This window comes from Sminthopsis crassicaudata, chromosome 6 (genome assembly GCF_048593235.1).
Source record: "Sminthopsis crassicaudata isolate SCR6 chromosome 6, ASM4859323v1, whole genome shotgun sequence".
Taxonomy (NCBI): Eukaryota; Metazoa; Chordata; class Mammalia; order Dasyuromorphia; family Dasyuridae; genus Sminthopsis; species Sminthopsis crassicaudata.
In genome coordinates this window covers 202,965,127-202,985,796 of record NC_133622.1, presented here as the reverse complement: position 1 = coordinate 202,985,796, position 20,670 = coordinate 202,965,127, and the positions used below count along the sequence as shown (strand labels likewise).

General features: G+C 43.4%; 1 protein-coding gene across 6 annotated transcripts in view; it reads right to left on the bottom strand.

The window, feature by feature from the left end:
- Positions 1–20,670, bottom strand: part of TUB (TUB bipartite transcription factor) — a 131,216-nt gene that overhangs the window by 29,793 nt on the left and 80,753 nt on the right. For 5 of the 6 annotated variants that reach the window (XM_074273751.1, XM_074273750.1, XM_074273752.1 and 2 more), the window contains 3 exons: positions 19,455–19,506; positions 17,706–17,868; positions 8,838–8,981 (listed from right to left, as the gene is read on the bottom strand). In XM_074273751.1, coding sequence (XP_074129852.1) covers positions 8,838–8,981; positions 17,706–17,868; positions 19,455–19,506 — 359 coding nt within the window. The remainder of the gene's footprint in view (positions 1–8,837; positions 8,982–17,705; positions 17,869–19,454; positions 19,507–20,670) is intronic. The other variant, XM_074273755.1, reaches the window with a different exon arrangement.

Below are 20,670 nucleotides of genomic sequence, written 5' to 3'. Positions count from 1 at the left end.
ACAGGATAACCTACTACACGTTGGAAGTGATGGCAAGGCGATGATCAGGTACAGGGAAAAGACAGAGTGTGGGAATTTACAGCGTATGAACATTGCATGCATGTTATATACAGCACCTGATAACGTTTTCAGGGACTGCAGATTTTTTCCTTGGGGGAAGAAATGCTGGCATATTTCCCACATTCTCTCTTTCCTTTTCCTTTTATACTGTGGAAAGTAAATTGCCTAGCTCAAGGAAGATCTGTAGAATCAGTATCATTTGAATCAGCTGGTGTTGAAAAACCAAGCTTGGAGAAAAAAAAGAGGAGAAAGGAAGAGAGAGTGAAGGTAGAGAAAAGAAAGGGAAGGAAGGGGGTGAAAGAGAACATGGGAGTCATCGGAAGAGAAAAGAAAAAATGAAAAGGATTTTTCTGCCTTTACTTTTCACGATTGGCTGTTCATTCTAGAATCTCTATCTAAACTTCTCTCATCTTTCAAAAAAAACCTCTCCTCTGTAATTTTTGGAATGATTTTCTTTGGAATGTCTCTCAGTATGCAGAAGGGTATGCATATGTGCTCCTAGATTCCCAGGTGGTGAAATAGGAACACAAGGAAAAACCCAAAATGCTCCTTGACCTTTTGTGTTACAACAGAATTCTACACATACAAAGTTCTCAACCTGTGAAAACTGAAAATCCACATCTATTTGTAATTCTCTCTCTCTGTCTCTGGTCTCTCTCTCTCTCTGTCTCTGTCTCTCTCTCTGTCTCTCTCTCTCTCTCTCTCTCTGTGTCTCTCTCTGTCTCTGTCTCTCTGTGTGTCTCTCTGTCTCTCTGTCTCTCTGTGTGTCTCTGTCTCTGTCTCTCTCTCTCTCTGTGTCTCTCTGTCTCTGTCTCTCTCTCTCTCTCTGTGTCTCTGTCTCTGTCTCTCTCTCTCTCTGTGTCTCTCTGTGTATGTCTCTCTCTCTCTCTCTCTCTCTCTCTCTCTCTCTGTGTCTCTGTCTCTGTCTCTGTCTCTCTCTCTCTCTCTCTCTCTCTCTCTCTGTGTCTCTCTCTCTCTCTCTCTCTCTCTGTGTCTCTGTCTCTGTCTCTCTCTGTCTCTGTCTCTCTCTGTCTGTCTCTCTGTGTATGTGTGTCTCTCTCTCTCTCTCCTCTCTCTCTCTCCCTCTCTCTCTCTCTCTCTCTCTCTCTCTCTCTCTCTCTCTCTCTCTCTCTCTCTTTCTCTCTCTCTCTCTCTCCCCTTCCTTCCTTCCCTCCTTCCCTCTCTTTCTCCTCCCTCTAAGTTACCTGCTTTCTCAGGCACCGGTGGCTTACTAAATAATGAAGAACAGGGACTGTCAGGATAAAGGCAGAATTTATTAGCTATTCCCTGAAGACTATACCAGAAAAGGAAGTTTATCTGAATAAAGAGACACTACTGTATATCTAAGACCTTCCTCTGACATCTTCCCCTCATTTTGATGGATCCGAGAGATCATACTGGATTCTAGGAGCCCATGCCAACAGATTACCAGCTCTGACAGTTTCTAAACCAAGCTGGAAAACCCTCCAGGACCAAGCAGGTGACACACATCTTTTGTTCAAGGACCGGCCTCGTTAAGTGTGGAGAGGATCATCAGTAAAAGATTTCCACCCCCTTCACAGAACTGTCCACCAAGAGCTAGAAGAGGTGGGGTCCGCTCTGGTGGATGAACATCCACACAGATACAGATGCAGTCACGGATCCTTGAAGGGTTAGAAACAAGACAGGAGGTGTGGTGAGTAAGGCCCACCAGCTAAGTTTGGATCTCATCTCCACTTTTTACTATCCTGGACGGCTTCACACAAGTCATTCACTCCTTCCGAGCCTCAGTTTCCTCATCTGTAAATGAAGACGACCTTAGGGGACTTTCCAGTTCTAAATCTATAATGCTAGGTAAATGCCCCAACAACAACAATAATGATAATTAACATTTATATAAATGGCATATTTCATCTCATTTGATCCTAACAACCACCCTGTGAACTAAATGCTTTATAATTTATATCCCTTTTACAAATAGTGAAACTGAGGCCGGGAGAAGCTATCCAAGACTACACACCTAATAAGCATCTAAGGCAAGATTTGAACTTCTGGATTTCAAATCCAGCACTCCATGCCCTGAGCCATCTTCCTGCCTAAGAGTATGGAAGAGAACACAAGAGAGGAACCGAAAGGGAGAAGCTAAGACTGAAGAGACCCTGATGTTAGGAGAGGAGAATATGGGGATTTCCCTAGGAGGGGAACATTCCAGAAAAGGACCAAAGAGTTAACGTGGAGGGCTTAGTACCAGTTGGCAAGGGTGCTGTTGGCGGGGTTCTCATGGGACCCAGACTTTTGTTCTGAAATCTTCCCCCGACACCCCCGCCAAGCAGAACAAGTGCTGAGGGGCTCAAACAGTCCCAAGATGTGCAGTCACACAGACGTAGCCAGACAGGCTGAGAACAACTCGAACAAATACCATCTTGATAGTAAAGAATAAGACAGACGTCAGACTCTGCATTCTAGTTCCAACGGGATCAAAAAGAGCTCATATTTATGGAGGACGTTTATGGAGCACAATATAAAGCACTTTTCATCCATCAGTTCATTAAATCCTCACAATAGCCTGTGAGGTAGACAGAGCAAGCTACCACTGTCCGCATTCTTACTGGGGAAGAGATCAGAGTTCGGATAAGCTGAATAACGTGCCCAAGGTCAGACAGTAGCCACGTGGCCCAGCTGGGACTTACAAACATAGAATGTTGGATCTGGAAGGTGCCTTAGAGATCCCCGAGTCTAGCTTCCTAACTACCCCCCCTACCCTTTTCCGGAGGAGAAAGCTCAAAACTGAGGACATAGCTAAACAAAATCGGGTCTGCATCCTTAGCCATGAAAGGAATCAGTGTTGTCTAACACAAAGGAGATCAAGGTATAAAGGGAGGACCGGCTGATCTCTGAGGTCCTTCCCGTTTTAACAAGAAAATTATGACTGATTCAAGGTCATATGGCGAGTCAGTGTCTTGGCTAGATTGGTGCCCAGGGCTCCTGATTCCCAGGCCAAGCATTCCGCCATCAAACCCAAAACGGTCCCATGAAATCAGACTCTTATTTCAATTCAACCCAATAAACATTTATTAAATTGCTCACTATGGACAAAGCCCTGACTGTGCTAAAAGCTTTGGATCCAAACAAGGAATTTTCATTCTCTTAGAAGGAACAGAACATGTCCAGGATTAAATTTAAGATAATTTGAGAAAGGAGAGAACATTAACAACTGGAGGAGAAAGGGGGATGAATAAAAGAAGGTTTTAATAAAGAGGTGGTTCTTGAGCTGAGCTTTGAATTAAAGTAATGATTGTAAGAAATGAGGATGAGAGCACCAGCCCTGAAGTCAGGAGGAGCCGAGTTCAAATCTGGTTTCAGCTACTTAACAGTTCCTGGCTGCACATGTTGGTCAGAATCTGTCTGAGGCAGAATCTGACCGGAGATCTTTCTCATTCTAAGCCTATAATTGTGGCCGTAAAGCAACTGAAAATTTAATATTTTATCCTATTGCACAAGTTTATATTAGATTGCTTTCTGTGTTGGGGAGGGAGGTTAGAGGGGAGGAAAGGAGAAACAATTGAAACTCAAAGTTTTATAAAAATGAATGTTGAAAACAATCTTTATATTTGTTTGGGAAAATAAAATACGAGAGAGAGAGAGAGAGAGAGAGAGAGAGAGAGAGAGAGAGAGAGAGAGAGAGAGAGAGAGAGAGAGAAAGAGAGAGAAGGGAGGAGGGAAGAGGGAGGAGAGAGGAGATAGAGGAGGAGAGAGAGGGGGGAGAGAAAGAAAGAGAGAGAGAAACAGAGAGAGACAGAGACAGAGACAGAGAGACAGAGAGACACAGAGAGAGACAGAGACAGAGACAGTGAGAGAGAGAGAGAGAGAAAGTTAGAGTTATCCTAGATGCAGAGCCTCTGGCAATTTTTGAGAGGTGCAAGAATTTGGTCAGCTCTGTGCCTTAGCAAGATCAATCATTTTGGTGGCTTGGCAGAGAATTAATTAGACAAAAGTAAGCCTGGAAGAAAAGACATCAACACTCCAAGGTATTGAGATAATGAAAGCACAAACCAAAATTGTGAGTTGATGAATGGGGAGAAAAGGGTCGAAGCAACAGATACTATGGAACTAGAATTGACAAAATGTGGCAACTAAGTGGACAAAAGGATGAAGGAATTTAAAGAAAGGATGACTCCAAAGTTGCAAACCTGGAAGACTCAAGGGATGGTGGTCACCATGATAGAAAAGTTTGAAAGAGGGAAAAGTTTAGCAAGAAAGATGATGACTCCCATTTTGGAATATGTTGAATCTGAGCAACGGAATAGGAGGTGAAGACTTCCATAGTCGAGTGACAACATAGGAATGGCATTCTGTAGAAAAATTAGGTTTATAACAGAGAGACCATAATTGAACCTACTGGAGCTTAATTAGATACCAAAGGAGGGAATGCAAAGAAAAAGAAAAAGGCAAGTTTCAAGAGACACTCAAGGTAAAAGACAAAAGAAAGGATAATAAAGCAGCAAAGGAAATAAAGTATTGAATATTTAGGAGGAAAACTAGAAAAGGGCGGGACAATGGAAAAGAACGCCTAGAGAAAGAGAGTGAATAGCAGTGGCAAAAGCCATAGAGAGGTTAAGAAGATTAAAGATGGACAAAAATCCATTGACATGAAATATATATATATACACTTATAATTAATATAATGATGATTGCAATTGTTATCATTAGTATTATTAGAAGTAACATTGATAACAAAGTGAACCTTAAGATAGTCATCTCAGGCTGAGTGCTGGGATCAGAAGCCTAATTGTACATTCAGAAATTAACTTTGGCCCCAAAGCAATAATCAGATCAGCAAGAACACAGGAAACACCAGAGTACCATTAATCCCCTTCAAAACAAAACAGAAATCCAGACGTTACATGTGCTTGCATTAAGGGTGAAGATACCCACAGGGCTAGACCTGGACAATAACGAAGTGCGTGTGCACTGAGAGGTAAGCAGCATACATCACATTAAAGAATATTATAGGGACGCCTGGATTCTTCTTAGCACAGTGTAGTGAGAAAAGAACTGGATTTGTAGAACCAAGACTCTATACCTAGTGCCATCCCTTAGTACCCGTGTGCCCTTGGGCAATGTCCAATTTTTCTCCTGACCCATTTCTTTATCTGCTAAGTGAGAAAGCTGGACTAGAAGCTTTCTAATGGTCATTACATAACTAATATTCTAATAATCTAATAATAATAATATTCTAATAATCTAATAATAAATCATTATAAACTGACCTTTACAGGCAATAGAAAATGTGAATAAATTCAGAATAAACCTCAGAATTGAAAATAGCTTTAGGAGTCATCCAATCTACTCTATGTGTGAGCAAGAATGCCTTCTATATAAGACCTGCATGGAAGTGGTTGGTGATCTAGCTTTTGTCTGAACACCTCCAGGAAAGGGAGGACCAGCTAAGCTTCTTGAGGCAGCCCATTTGACCACTGGATAACTTTTATTTAGTAGCTCTCAAGCATATTTGGAGTTTGCTGTTTTTTGTTTGGGGGGAGAGAGGACTGGTCTTAAATAAACTCCAGGAAGATGGAGAGACTCACAGATGTAATTTCAAATAGTAAGTATCAGCTCACACCTAGCCAAAGCTCATAGTAATCCCTTTAAGCAGTACTGCTTTCTACAATTTCCTGGTTCTGCCCACAAAAGTCATGTAAACAGGTCTTATCTCTCCTCCATACCTGAAAACAGCAGCTACCCTACCTCCTCTGGAGTCCTTGCCCCTTTCTTTTTCCCTCTAATTAGAAAGGGTGGGGGGTAGAAACCAGGAAGCCCCCCAGATCTTTTATGTAAAGATGTTGGTGTCTGACCCAGAACAGCCATATCTTAATTTCCCACAAGGCTGCAGGACTTCATCAGCCCCCCATACCAGGGACCCTCCCCTTCACCTCCTTTCCAGCTGTGTAGTCTTCCCCTGTTAACACTGAGCTCTTTGCGGACATGGACTGCTTCTGCTCTTCTTTTTCTTTCAGGTCCTTAGTACAGTACCTAGCACACAGCCTACTACTTAATATTTATTTACCCTCTTGTCCCTCCTAAGTAAGTCTTCTCCATTCTAAACATGCCTCAGCTCCTTCAACTGATCTTCTTGGACTCAAGACTCCTTCACCCTGGTTGCCCATATCATTGAACACTCCATTTTACAGATATTCTTCCTGAAATGTGGCCCCCAGAACTGAATAAAACACTGCAGATTTGGGCCACCTCAGCCAGAATACAGTGAGACCGCCGTCTCCTTATTACTGGATATTGTTTCTCTCTCCACTGAGATTTCTGGTGATTTCTGTCTTTTTTCCTTGATTCCCCTATTGCTCCCTTTCTGACTCCTTCCCCTTTTAATTGTCATTTCCCTGAGGGTCTGGATCTCAAAGATGTCTCAGCATCCTCCCCAGCTGGAGAATTCCTATTTCACTTTGCGTGCAAAAACAACTGAAGTAAAAGAATGAATGAATGAGCAATGCATTGTATGTGTTTATTTCAACAAATGGCCTGGATTTCTGGTTTGGCACATTAATGCCTATAAATTATTAATTCTTTTAAAATATTTACATTTAAATATATATTATATATTATAAATATAATAACAAATATATATTATAAATATATCTAATAGCTCCACTGGGCTATTAGGTGAAGGTCTTTGTGTCTGTCCCAAATGACTTCCGAGGGGATAGAACTGGTCCCAGCTGAATGCTAGTCCAATTTCCCTCAGGGTTAGTGGAATATGACATAGTTCAAATATTCTGCCCTCCTACCTCAGTTCCCTAATTTACTGTTCTAGCACAATACTGTTGTATACAGTTCCAGCCAGCGAAGCTGGCTAATGCACACGAGTTTGTGATCCTAAAAACCCCCAATCTTTTTTAGAGAAATTGCTTTCAATCCATACCACCCATCTTGTACTTAAGAAGATGATTTCTTGAACCCAGATTTTTTTCCATTTATCCCTATTATTCTTCACTTTACTAAATCTGGCCCAGTATTCTAGCTTGCCACTGTCTCTTTAGATCTTAACTCTGCCATTGACACAGGTTACTTCCAGTGACTTCCCCCAAAGAAAAGAAAAATAAATATAGAGAAAGAAACAGTTAGAATTACTATGGGTATAGCCTCTGACACCAAAGGAATTCTACCTGACTTTCTATTAATACTTATCTAACCTAACTGTGAGTGGGATATTCAGGAACCTAAAACTGTTTAGACACTTATAAAAGGCTCCAACTTCTTTGTTTCCTTCAGGATAGAGCTCTGCATAGCCTAAGGTCCTGGGCTTAGGCTTAAGTCTATCGCTAGTCTGTACTGAGTTGTGGTAGCATGTGGCTTCAGTTCCCAGAATCAGACCAGGACTGGTATCTACGGGGTACCCATGAAGCAGGAGAACATCTTGTGTGTACTTGTGCATGTGTGTGTGCACACTTTCCACTGATATTTGGATGCTATTAATTAGCTCTGTAATTAGAGATTATTGTGTTCCTCTTCCTTGAAATCCAGAACTGGACAAATACAAATGTGTCAGCCATCCCCCTTCCTGGTTTTGTGACAGGAAATAAAGAAAAAAAGTGAAGTGAGTTGTGCAAGGTCAAAGGTACTCAGAGTTAGGAAATTCATTGTGACTTAGGTGAGGATTTCCTAGAATCAGAGATAGAACAAGAGGAAATTTGAGAAATCCAGTCCAAATGCCTCATATTACAGAGAAGAAAACTGGAACCCAGAGAGCAGTGGTCATCCAAAAGCCACAGAGAGTCAGTGGTAGGATCAGGACTTGAACCCAGGTCTCCTGACTCCAGATCTGTTTGACAAATGAGTTTAAAACATTTCAAAATTTAATAGAGGAAAGAGAAAAAGAGAGAGAAGACAGGAACAGAGAGAGAGATACAGACATAGAGATAGAGACAGAGAAAGAGAGATAAGATAGAAAGAAACAGAAACAGAGAGACAAACAGTTTCCACTATACAGCAAATCATCTCATTTGGGAAAATTAACCATATTTCACATATATAAATGACCTGCAATATTGGGCTTAGATTCATAGAAAACTCCAACCCTTCTTTTGGAGGAGGGAACTGTGCTAACATTTTTGAGACCCCAAAAGGGGATTGCAGGAAACCAGAGCCAGGCTGGAAGAGTTATATACAAACACATTTGAATTTTGATGGATTATTTCCCTCTGCCTTTATTAACAACTAGGCAATTCAGCCAGGTTTCCGCAGTCAAGAAGAACTAACTAGGATAAGAACTAGAACAATTATAGATACTTAAAGAATCTAGAATTATTTGAATAGAGTACATCCACTCCCCCCCCCAAATCTGGCTTACATGTAACACAAGAAGGGGTTGTTTTTAGTCCTTGTGTTTTTCCTTTGATTACAGAGGATTATAGGATCATAGAATGTCAAAGATAGAAGAGACCCCTACTCCCAGGTCCTTCATTAGGAATCATCTAGTGCACTTCCTTCCCACAGCCCATTTTAGGTATTCAGTGGCCTGAACCACACCATCCTTGGAGGTCCCTTCCAACTTTGAGATTTATGATTTTATTAAAGGTGGGCTTGGAGGTTGGTTTTAGCCTAGCAACCCTGAGGGCTTCTGGCCAAGGGAAGAACCACTCCTTATCTCCAACCACCAAATCCATCTGCCTGCCAGCCTGCAGTCATGGGAAGAAGGCATTCGATGACCCCTCTTTCCTCTACCACTTGGCAATCTCGCCCATCACCAGCCCTGGAGGACTGGAAGCTAAGACAGAGGGACTCACCTTTGGGTTTCCCCTTCTTCTCCTTTTTAGAGATACCACCCTGCCCGCCTGCTGCCGTCGCCCCTGCTGCGGGGCTCCTCTTGGCGGATCTGGGCATCATGGGGTCCTCGCCCAATTTCCCGTCATCTTGTTCAGTCTCCTGTACTGCTTGGAGAAGGATGGGAAGGGTAGGGTTGGAAGAGCCAGAGATGAATAGAGAAATGAGAATTACGCAAGGAGGTTCTGAACAGGGAAGGGACAGACTACAGGATTAGAATGAAACAGACATTTCAGACACAGTCTTTGTACAGTGAGAGTGGGTGACCATAATGATTTGTTGCATAAAGAGAGTCAGACCAAAACTTAGAAGGTCTGGGTCCGGTCTCTGACTGGTGGTCCCAGGCAAGTCACTTAATCTGTCAATATTCTAGGCAACTTTAAGACTATAAACTATAGAGAAGGTATTAACCTACAGTGTTCTCCTCCTCACCTGGAAGTTCCCCAGTCCAAAGACTTTCACAAATCCAATTCCCCTCCCCTATTCATTTATTACAAAGATGGGCTTCTCAGGCTACTTACCTCCTGATATCGAAATGACAAACTAAAGCAGCAAAATGAGGCATTCACTTTTGGACATGGTCCATGGGGAAATTTGTCTTGCTTGATCGCACATACTCATTACAAGAATTTTGTGGCTATTTATTTTTTGGTGGAAGAGGGGAAGGGCTTTAAGGTTGGAGATGGGTGTCCCATCCTTCCCCTCTCCCCCCAAAAAAGACAGGCCAGAAGGAATCACGGCCTTGAAAGTTACACATTCATTCATTTGTTACATAACTAAAATCCAAAGCAAGCTTTACATAAAAGAGATGAGCAGTTCCATAAACAATCCTCTTCTCTTTTCCAATGGAAATGCTCGTTTTGTTTAGTGTTTGTTAAATTCAGATTAAAAAAAAGGCTTCTATGAAGTAGAAGGGAGATGAATTAGTGGTGATTAAGAGAGATGGTCCCCCCGTCAAAAAAAAAAAAAAGCATATTTTAATAAATAAAGAGGAAAAAACAAAAAATTCAAAAGGAGACCTGAAAAGAATGTTTTGTTACTACTTGTTAAAATTAATACAGTTTTGAAAATAGGCTATATATAACAGAATTCATCATTTCAAATGTAATCTTTGTTCTTTGTATATTGAAATGTTTGTGTTTGTTGGTAAAGAGAATGAGGGAGGGGACTTGAATAGGGTTAGGTTGCATCTATCCAATGGGATCTGCAATGGAGGGACATCCTATGAGCCAATGAGTCCACAGCACCAGACGTAGGAGGCAGGGGAAGAGGAAAAAGGAACAGAGGAGCTCAGGAGGCCTTTCTGTCCATGCTTCCATCCAAGCCCTTCAACAGGACGGGTCACTGCATCTCTGCCTGAAACCCCATTGGAGTAGAGGCAGCCCATCCCTCTGCAGGAAAGCTCTAATTGTTGGCAGGTCAAAACCAGCTTCCCAGTGACTTTACAACACAACCGACTCTCAGATATGTCATAGTTGGGACAGGACCCTTTGAATATAGAATGTCCGAGTTTAAAGGTATCTGAGCTCATATGGAGATGTTGATAGATAAGAAAACAGAAATGTTGAAAGGGGACAAGCTATACTTAAAAACTGTATAAATGTCCATGGAAGAAAAGAGGGGAAAGTGTGGCTTTTTTACATCCACAAGATATCCCACCTCCACACATTTGCACAGGCTGTTCCATGTACCTGGGATACAATTTCCTTCAATTCTTGGAATCTTGAACAACATTCAAGGCTTATTAGCTCATGTGCCATCTTCTATACCAGGCCCTTCCTGATCTTATCAGTGGCCAACACTCTCATCTTCCTCCCAAATTATTTCGTGTTTTTAAATGTATTTACCTATAAAATACTGCAGAATATTTTTGCTTCTTGAGGCCAGGAACTATTTCACTTTTCTTCGTATCTCCGTTACCTACACACTACCTGGCACCTAGAATACTTTATGCATTGAAATGAATCCATTCTATGAGACTCTGCCCACCAGGGGAAGTCCTACCCCAAGGGTAGATGATCTGTAGGATAATAACTCAGGTTTATGAATGCTTTAATGATGGATGGTACTGGAGCTGTGTCCTTCCTGGGAGAGGGAGAGGTTACCCTCCATAAATAAGGGACTTTTAGGGAGAAGATGAGGAGATCAAATGTGACTGTCATTTGAGATGGGGATTTCTAGTAGCCAGTAAAAGCTTTGCAAAGAGATGCAGGGCCACTTGCCTCCAGCCGTTCCTCTTAGATTTCATGCTCTTTTTGCCCTCTCCCCTGTAAAGGAACCCAGGTCATGGGAAAGCCAGGTTTCACCTAGCAGGACCAGGACGGGCCTGAGAACAAATGACTTAAGAGTCAGAAGCACCACTAGAGATAATTTAGTCCAGGAGGTTCTTAACTATTTTATATTGTGGATCCCTTGGCAATCTCGTGAAACCTATGGAACCTTTCTCCGAATATTTGTTACCTACATTTGTAACTGAAGGAAATGCTACATTCAGTTAGAGGTGAGTAAAAGTACGGCTGTAATGTTGCAGGAGTGGCTCTTAAAGCACTTCACAAACGTGAGTTATTCTTCTACGGGTGACCTTCAACAGCCACAATTCCAAAACTTGCCAGCAGATACTGCCAGTGGCTCACACATATGGGGTTAGAGCTGAATCCCACACTTTAGAGCGAGGGAAATGAAGGAAAAGGAGGGAGCTAATCAAAGTCTGCTCTCTAGGGCAGATGGCAAGTATAGGAAAAGTAACCTGGTTGGTCCCTTTTCCCAGACCCCTTTCCGGTACTTCTATCCCCAAGAGAAGGGAACACTCCTCCATGGCACGGGAGCACCAGTGGCTGGCTGAAATAGTGTACTAGAAGCAGCCACCCAGACTTCTTTGTGACTGAACCATAGGACCCCAGAGCTAAAGGCTTCTGACCCAATTCCCTCATTTCAGAGATGCCCGTGACTTGCTCAGGGTAACAGAGTGAAAGCGTCAAAACTAGGATTTGAATCCAGGTCCTTAAATTCCATTGGGGCCTTCTTTCTCCAGAAAGATCAGCTCAGACCAAAGAGAAGTGAAGCAGGGAAGGTAGGAAGAGCCATAATCAAGCATATCTTCTCTTGGAAAGATTATATTTGGGAAAGACTAATTGTATAAAAATAAAAATCACTAGCATTTATGTAACATTTGCAAAGCGCTTTACAAATATTCTCATTTATTTTCATAATAATACTTTGGAGTTATTATTATCCCATTTTACAGATGAGTAAACTGAGTTAAGTGACTTGCTCAGGGTCACACAGTGTCACTATCAGTGTCTAAAGCTGCAGCAGACTTTCTGACTCCTGGTTCAATGATCCACTATAATGCCTCATTGTCTTTATAGTTCTCTATATTTCTACAGTCTTAATAATCTCCGTGCAAGCTTTATGATGTGGATCTACTAAAGTTCAGAGTGAATAAAGCTTATGCTAGCTTGGATTACAAAAAAAACGGAGGCAGTTCAGGGTACTAGTTAATTGTTTGGGGCATGTAAACATATTGGGGAAGAGGAAGCTCACTGCTGTGAGAAATGGGCCGAGTATGGGACAAGGAGACAAGAGAGTGAAGGCAGAACTACTGAACTCTTACTTGCTTCTGTTTTCTCTAAAAAGGGAAAAAAACTCTACATTGGAGAAGACAGAATGTTAATGGCTAATACGAAACTAATATCCCAAATAAGTCAGGAGATAGTAAAAAAAATCCTTTCCCCAACTGGCCGTATGAGAAAAGATATGAACAGTAGTTCTCCAAGGAAGAAATACAAATTATCAACAGCCTTTTGAAAAAAAAATGCTCCAAATCACTACTAACCAGATTAGCAAAGTTAACCCAAAAAGTGATAAATGTTGAAGAGACAAAGGAAACATAGATGCATGAATGTGAACTTGGAAGAATTCATCTGGTGCAAACAAATTGTATAGTAAAGACGGAAAAAACTGATGGATATGGTTACCAATCTTTGAAAGATTTTGGAGAATGGAATGGAGCAGCGAGGAAGCACAATGGAGAGAATGAATTCTGGAACTAGAAAGATTCATCTTCCAAAATTCAAATCTGGTATCAGACACTTACTAGCCGGGGGACTCTGGGTAAGTCACTTCACCCTATTTACCTCGGTTTCTTCATCTGTAAAATGAGCTGGGAGAAGGAAATAGCAAACCACTCCAGCAGCTTTGCCAAGAAAACCTCAAATGGGAGCACAAAAAATCAATATGACTGAAACAATTAAACAACAACAAGAAAATGAGGTAAGTGCCACAGGATCAGAAAAAGGCAAATGTTCCAATTTTCAAAAAATAAGGAAGCGAATGTACCCAGCAAATAAAGGGCCGGTGAACTTTATGAGAAAATTCTAGGGCATATTATTAAAAGAATGTTCAGGAAACATTAATAAAAAGGAAGCAGTGATTACAAAAAAGACAGGCTGATTTCATCAAAAACAGGTCATCTCAGACTAACCTCATTTTCTTTTTGTCAGGCTTCTCAATTGGTAGAAATGAGGGAAATGCTACAGATAGTTTACCTAGATTTTAGCAAAGGATTTGACAAAGTCATTTGTCATATTAGGTAACAAGTTCAGAACTATCCACAAAGAAGCCCTCGTTTTAAAAGTCAAGTCCATTTACAAATTAGGAAAGGCTTGGGGACATTTAAGCATCTTAGAAAGGGCTAGGATGAAAACCCAGATTTTCTTCCTCCAAATCCAGAGCTCTTCCTTTCAGGTTATTCTTATGGGCAAAATGTAGAGATGCGGAAGGTCGTACAATTATATGAATTCAGGACTGGATTAATGGATATGTCAAAAGAACAGCCATTGGTCCAATTTCAACTTGGAAGGAGTTCTCTAGGTGAGTGCCCCAGAAATTTTGTTCAGCTCCAATTTTTTATCAGGGACTTGGATTAAAGGGATATATGAAATATTTATCAAATCTTCAGATTTATCAAATCAAGTCACATCAAAGCTGTGAGGGGTACTTGATATATTGATTGACAGGACTTGACAGGTAGCACAACAGGCTAAACTTAGAAAGACAGACTCAAATAGAGATAAATGTAAACTTTTTGTACTAGGGTCCAAGAAATCAAATTCCCAAGAACAAGATGGAAAAGGCGTGGACAGCAGATGGTCTGGAAAAGATGTGGGGATTCAAGTGCATTACAAGGTCAGCCAGCAGCATGACAGCCAAAAAAGCAAATAATGTCCAAGCCTTCATTTGTCAGGCATAAGGTTCTATGGCTTAGGATGTCATAGTCCCGTTGTACTCTGCTCTGATCACACCATTTCTGGCATCGAGAAGAGGGAGAGCCTCTAAGAGGCAACCTCAAAACCTAGAGCATGCTGTGCTGAAGGAATTGGCTTTGAGAAGACTGGGGAAGATGTGATCATGTATTTCAATGTCTCCAAGGATTTGAAAAAGAGCTGTCATATGACATAGTCATTAAATTTGCAATTCTTGGTCCCTGAGGACAGAAATAGGAGTAAAATGATAGAAGTTATAGAGAAAAATTTAGCCTTGATGTAAGAAAAAATTCCTAACAATGAGAGCTGTCCAAAAGTAGGATGGGCTACTTCAGGAGGCAGCCAATTCTCCCTGTCCAGAGGTCCCCTAGCAAAAACTAGGGGGAATTCTTGGCAAGATCTGGTTTGGTCTATATACTCTCAGAAGTTTTTTTTTTTCCAACTCTAAATTTTCTGATTTAGTGATACCTATAAAGTCATTATTAAGCGATCTCATTCAGAGCATCCCTAATCCATGCACTGATATGCAGATATCTAAGGCTATATATCTTTATTCCTTTTCCTAGTTAGTGTCTTTTGTGTTTTACCCATCACTTCCATTTTTCTTTCTTTCGATTTATATTTCATCTGCTGCTTTCTGTTATATCTGGTTTAACAGTCGGCTAGATAGGCAGTTTCCTTTCACTCTTCCCCACCTCTGTGTTGGTAGAGGGAAATTTCTCACTTGACTATTCCCCATATAATGAAATCACAAGTATCTCTATCTCTAACCCTTCCACTTTCTCAGTTTTATGACCCATGTGGTTCAGATCTGGAAGCTTCCAAGAAAATATATTCATTCCATGGACATGGCTCTTTTCTACAATGAGGTGATTCAGGCCAATAGACTTGTGATGGAGAGAGCCATCTGCATCCAGAGAGAGGACTGTGGGACTGAGTATGGATCACAACATAGTATTGTCACCTTTTTTGGTTGCTTGCTTGCTTTTTTTCTCTCAATTTTCCTCTTTGGATCTGATTTTTCTTGTGTAGTATGATAAATATGGAAAAATATTTAAAAGGATGGTACATGTTTAATCCATATTGGATTACTTGCTGCCTAGGGAAGGGAGAAGAGGAGGAGGGAGGGAGAAAAATTTGGAACACAAAGTTTTGCAAGGGTGAATGCACTATCTTTGCATGTATTTTGAAAAATAAAAAGCTATTATTATAAAAAAAAAAAGAAAATATATTCATCCCAGTCCTCATTAAATGCATTCCATCCCTAGCCAAGAACTCATTCTTCTGATATCTTAAAGCAAGGTTCTGAAATCCAACTCAGATATCTTCTCAGTCAGTGCCTCATTCCGAAATCTGCCACTGGGTCTGTCTGTCTGAGTCTCCGTCTCTTTCTCCCTCTCTTTCTCTCTCCCTCCCTCCCCTTTTCCCTCTTTCTCTTCCTCCCTCCTTCCTCTCTTTCTCCTTATCCTCCCTCTCTCCTTCCTTCCCTCAAGGCTCCTAACTTCAACAAAGCAAGAGCAATGGAAATGTCACTTATATCCTTCAATCTTTCAGTTTCCTGCCCAAGGTTTCTACATGCCCAGAAATTCTCTCACTAGGACACTCCTAGTACTGCCCTCCATCCCCACATGCCCCACGCAGGGGGATAACATTCGTGAGCACGAATGCACTTCAGAAGGTTCTCAACCAGGTGCAGACCCTGGCAAGGCAGTACACCTCCTGGCGGATCAGGATTAGAGGCGAAACACTACAGTCGGTGTCCCTCCTCACAGAGCCCTCCCATCCCAGTGCCTCCTCTCAGGGCAGGAACAGATGTTCTCACTCCTGCCGGCACTCTGCGGAGCCCTGGAAGCGATCCCCATCTTTGGGATACCCTTAATATCAGACAGCTGGGATGCTATACTTGTAGCTCCAGGACCCAACAAACCTCTTCCCCGAGAACCCCAGACACATAACTTAGCAGAGCAGGAAATCCCAGCAAGGAGATTCCCTCCATAAATGCAGATCACCAACTGTGCTGCAATGTTTAGCCTTAGACCGGCGAGGGGTTAAGTCGCTTGCCCAGAACCACCCAGCCAGGATGTGTCAGAGATGGGACCCGAACTCAGGATGCTCTTCCTGGCTCCGGCTGGCGCTAGTCATCACGCCACCCTTTCCACAACAATAACAGTGGCTATTTACCGAGCACTTTAAACTGTACAAAGCGCCTCATGCCATCATCTCCCTTGATCCTCACAGCAGCCTCGTAGGGTAAATACGAGAGATATTATCGTCTTATAACCTTCAACACTCGAACAATGTTAGCACAACAGAAAAAACAATGCGCTAAATCGGGGCAACGGCATCAAGCCCAAGTGAACGCTTTTACAGCAGAAAGGGAAAGAGTCAAGAGGAAAATGGAGACAAATCTTGGCTCTGATACTTATCAGTTTTGTGAACATTGGGCAAAGCCCTTAAGCTCTCTCTGAATTTCAATTTGTTCCTGGGTAAAACTGGAGTGATTTCAAAATGTCTTCCTCGCAGGATTGTTGGAAGGTCGCCATGTGACTCTTTTTAAATTTAAAGTCCTGCAGAAATATATATTATTGATTTTTCAGCTTTTAATGTTGCCGCTTTGGTGACGGGATTACTGAGAAGACCAAATGTATGAGCAACATTTGAAAATCCATAGTTACATAAGGGCAATTTATTATTATTGTTCTCCAAGAGGGTGGGAGGAAAAGCACCAAATTCCATATGGTGTGTGTGCACTTGAGTGGGCGAAGCTCGCTGCCACGCGCGTTCCTGTGCCTTTGCCGCACAAGTTTTCCCGGCTGTGCTAACATTCAGGCCCTTGAACTCCCAAGGCCCCGAGCCCGGGAAGAGTCAGGTCCCTGACTCCCCACGAGACCGGACACGAGTGAAAATGAGCACATGTAAATGAATCCGGAAAACAAAAAGAGGAACTAATTCAGAGAATAAAAAGTAGAACATAATATGCAACGTACACGATGACATACATGGAGACAACATGAAGCTGGTTCTGGACAACTGGTGACAAATCTATCGCTAATTAAGAAAGGGCAAATTCTAAATACGGAATATTAAATGGAGACAGAAGGTAGAACTTGGCAGTCAGGAAGCCCTCAGTTCCAATCCAAGTTTCCAGTCCTGATTTGCTGTGTGACCCTGAGCACCTAATCTTTGATTTTTTTTTTCCTGAGGCAATTAGGCTTAAGTGACTTGCCCAGGGTCACACAGCCAGGAAGTGTTAAGTGTCTGAGCCAGATTTGAACTCAGGTCCTCCTGAATTCAGGGCTGGGGCTCCATCCACTGCGCCACTTGGCTGTCCCAAGTCACTTAATCTTACAATAAAGAGTAAAAGGAGCACCTGCCTCACAGGTAATGTCATGATTAAATGTTGGCAGGACCAGATGGGATGCATTAGCACATTGCATAGAACACAGCAGGCACTTAATAAATGTTTATTCCCTTCCCTTCCACTCCACCTGAGGCGACTCCTGTGACCCTGGCCCCCGTGGCCCCCCCAGTAACCCCAAGACCTTGGGTGCGAGCCTTCCTGAATACCGTTGTAGCTGGTGCTACTGTTGCTGTTCAGGTAGGACTCCACCAGCGGGGCCTGCTCCTCAGACTGCCGGGTACGGCGCGCCCTGGCGCGGCTGTCGGGGTTGGACTGCACCATCAGGGGCTCCTGGCGCTTCTTCTTTTGTTTCTGCTCCAGCAGAGCCCTCTGAAGACACAAACAAGGGGAGGTGCTGAGGCGATGACCATCAATGTCCCTGAGAACTCGGCCCCCATCTCCGACCTGGAACTCAAGGACCGTGTCTCCCCCCACACCCTCGTCTGGGTCTCTTTAAAGTCTAAGCCATCTCCCTCTCATAAAAGCCCAAAGCTGGGCTACCCTCTGAGTCGGGGTTCCCCAAGGGCTCAGGGTGTTCCCTGGCCTTAGATCTCCTGAACACAGGCAACGTCTTCCCCCCAGACTGGGCTTTCCCTTCAGGACTCCCCGAGGCCGGGGCAACGTCTACCCCCTCAGACCAGGGCCTCAGAGACCAGGGCTGCCTCATCCTCAAACCCCGGGCGCTTCCCCCAGGGCAGGGCCGGGCTGTCTGAGCCCCCACCTAGGAGGGCCCCCAGCACCCATATGTCTCCCCAAAGAAACTTGAGAATTCAAAGGGACCTCAGAGACATCTAGTCTCTAATGGGACACAGGACGACGTCCTGTCCCCGCTCTGACGCAGAAAACTCCAGCACAGACCCCAGGGCGTGACCCCAGACCTCTCACTCCGCACCCAGCCATCGTTCTTCTCTGGAAGGAAATGTAGCTCCCTTATTGCCCTGCTCCTTGCACACTGTACACATTAAAGCCTCTCCCTGGTCACAGAGAAGTAAGCGGGGCTCTGCAGATGTCCCCACTCAGGACAAAGTCGCTCAACTGCCAAGAGCCTGACGGTCGCTGAAGTGAGTGGGAGGAAAGCCGAGGCTCTGCAGGGTGCCTTTAATGAAACTTCAACCAAGACCAAAAATAAGGCAGTGTGCAGACTGAAGGAGGGCCAGCTTCGAGGGCCAGCTATGGGAGGCCAGCCATGGAGGATCAGCTTCAAGGGTCAATTATGGGGGGCCAGCTACAGAGGGCTGCTATAACCCATCCTGACAGCCCAAATATTATCACACACACTCCTCATTTTACCGAGGAGAAAGTTAAGTGATTCGCCTAAGCTCACTCAGGAAGAAAGGCAGAAAGAGGCTGGAAGCCGGATTTTCAGACTCCCCTGTTTTCCACTATCCCATGCGGTCATTCTAAAAGTTTTGGAAACTATCCCCTGTTCTGAATTACAGGGGATGTCACAGCCCTGGGGGCCAAAGCAGAACTGTAAGAGATAAGGGGGCAGAATCAGGAGAACACCTGGGTCTGGCACGTCTCACTCCAACTCCCACACTTCATCTCGACCCATTTTCTGCCACCGAGGCACCTGGGACCTTTTGGAGTCAAAGGGTCAAAGCCTAGCTCTGCACTTGCTACCTGTGTGACTGAGTAAGTGACCTCCTTTCCCTGGATCTCCTCTCTGGTTTTCTCCTCTGTAAAACAAAAGGCCTGGACAAGAAGAATCTTCAAGGTCCATTCCAGCTCTTGATTCACAACCCTATGGACCTCTTGCCTTGGTTACTCATGTCCTGGACTAACAGAGACACATCCCCAACCCGCAAGAGTTCCAAACTACAACATACCTGCCCCCCTGGAACTGCAAAAACCCATGATGCCCTTCTATGTGGGCCGTGGGCCAGCTTCCCCGCCCCCCAGGCCAGGCCACTCACCTGCCTCTCGAGTTTCTGCTGCCTTAGGGTGCTTCCTTCATCGTCCAAAACACTGCAAAGAAAGAGGCAAGGTTTAAGTCAAGCCCAAAGGAGCTAAACTTGGGCAGAATTCAGCTTCTCCAAAGGGCCAACTGGGGAAGGGCCATCCCACAGTCTGGCCTCCCAAGAACCAGAGTTTTAAGCTCTTAAGACCCAAAAGGTACCTTGACAAACTCCCCAGGAAACATTTCTGAAGACGGAAATGGGAGTAGGGGCTCAACCCCTGGGAAGGATACATGGGGCTTTCATCAAAAGGAAAGTTGCATGTGTAGTCCAGGGGAGGGGAAGGGGTGTCCATTAAGGCCCTAAACAAGACTGATCCCAAAGGCTGACACGCTAGAAGGAAACATCATATCCCACAAAGGAGGCTTAATGGGAGCAAAAGCAAAATCCCATTCTCAGGTCCAAAATCTAAAACACCTAAGAACAAGGTCATGTGAGAAGAGACTTAGCAATGAGACCACCAAAAAAGGAGAAAACCAGCCTCTTGGGCTGCCTTGATATAGGCAGGGGTCCGGAAGGAGGGAGGGGCAGTTTCTGTTGTTTCTACTGCCCTCGTCTGAAGTACCATCTTGATGGGAATCATGGACAAAGCAGAGTATGATCAAGACCGTAAATGTGCTCTGGTGGCTCTCTTCAACAGTGAGATGATCCAGGCCAGTTCCAATGGCCTTGTGATGGAGAGAGCCGTCTGCCCCAGAGACTGAGGGGGCTGAGTGGGATCACAACATAGCATTCTCACTCTTTTTGTGGTTTGCTTGCATTTTATTTTCTTTCTCATTTTTTCTTTTTTGATCTGACTTTTCTTGTGCAGCATAATAAATTTATACAATAAAATAAATTTATGCAATAAATATGTATAGAAGAACTGCACATGTTTAGCATATATTGAATATTTGCCATCTAAGGGAGGTGTTGGGGGAAGGGGCAGAGAAAAAATTGGAACACAAGGTTTTGCAAGGGTGAATGTTGAAAGCTTTCTATGCAAAAATTTTAAAAGCTTTTTTAAAAAAGAGAAAGAGAGAGAGAGAAGGAGAGAGAGAAAGAGAGAGACAGACAGAGAGAGAGAAAGAGAGAGGGAGAGAGAGAGAGAAAGACAGAGAGAGAGAGAGAGAGAGAGAGAGAGAGAGAGAGAGAGAGAGAGAGAGAGAGAGAGAGAGAGAGAGAGAGAGAGAGA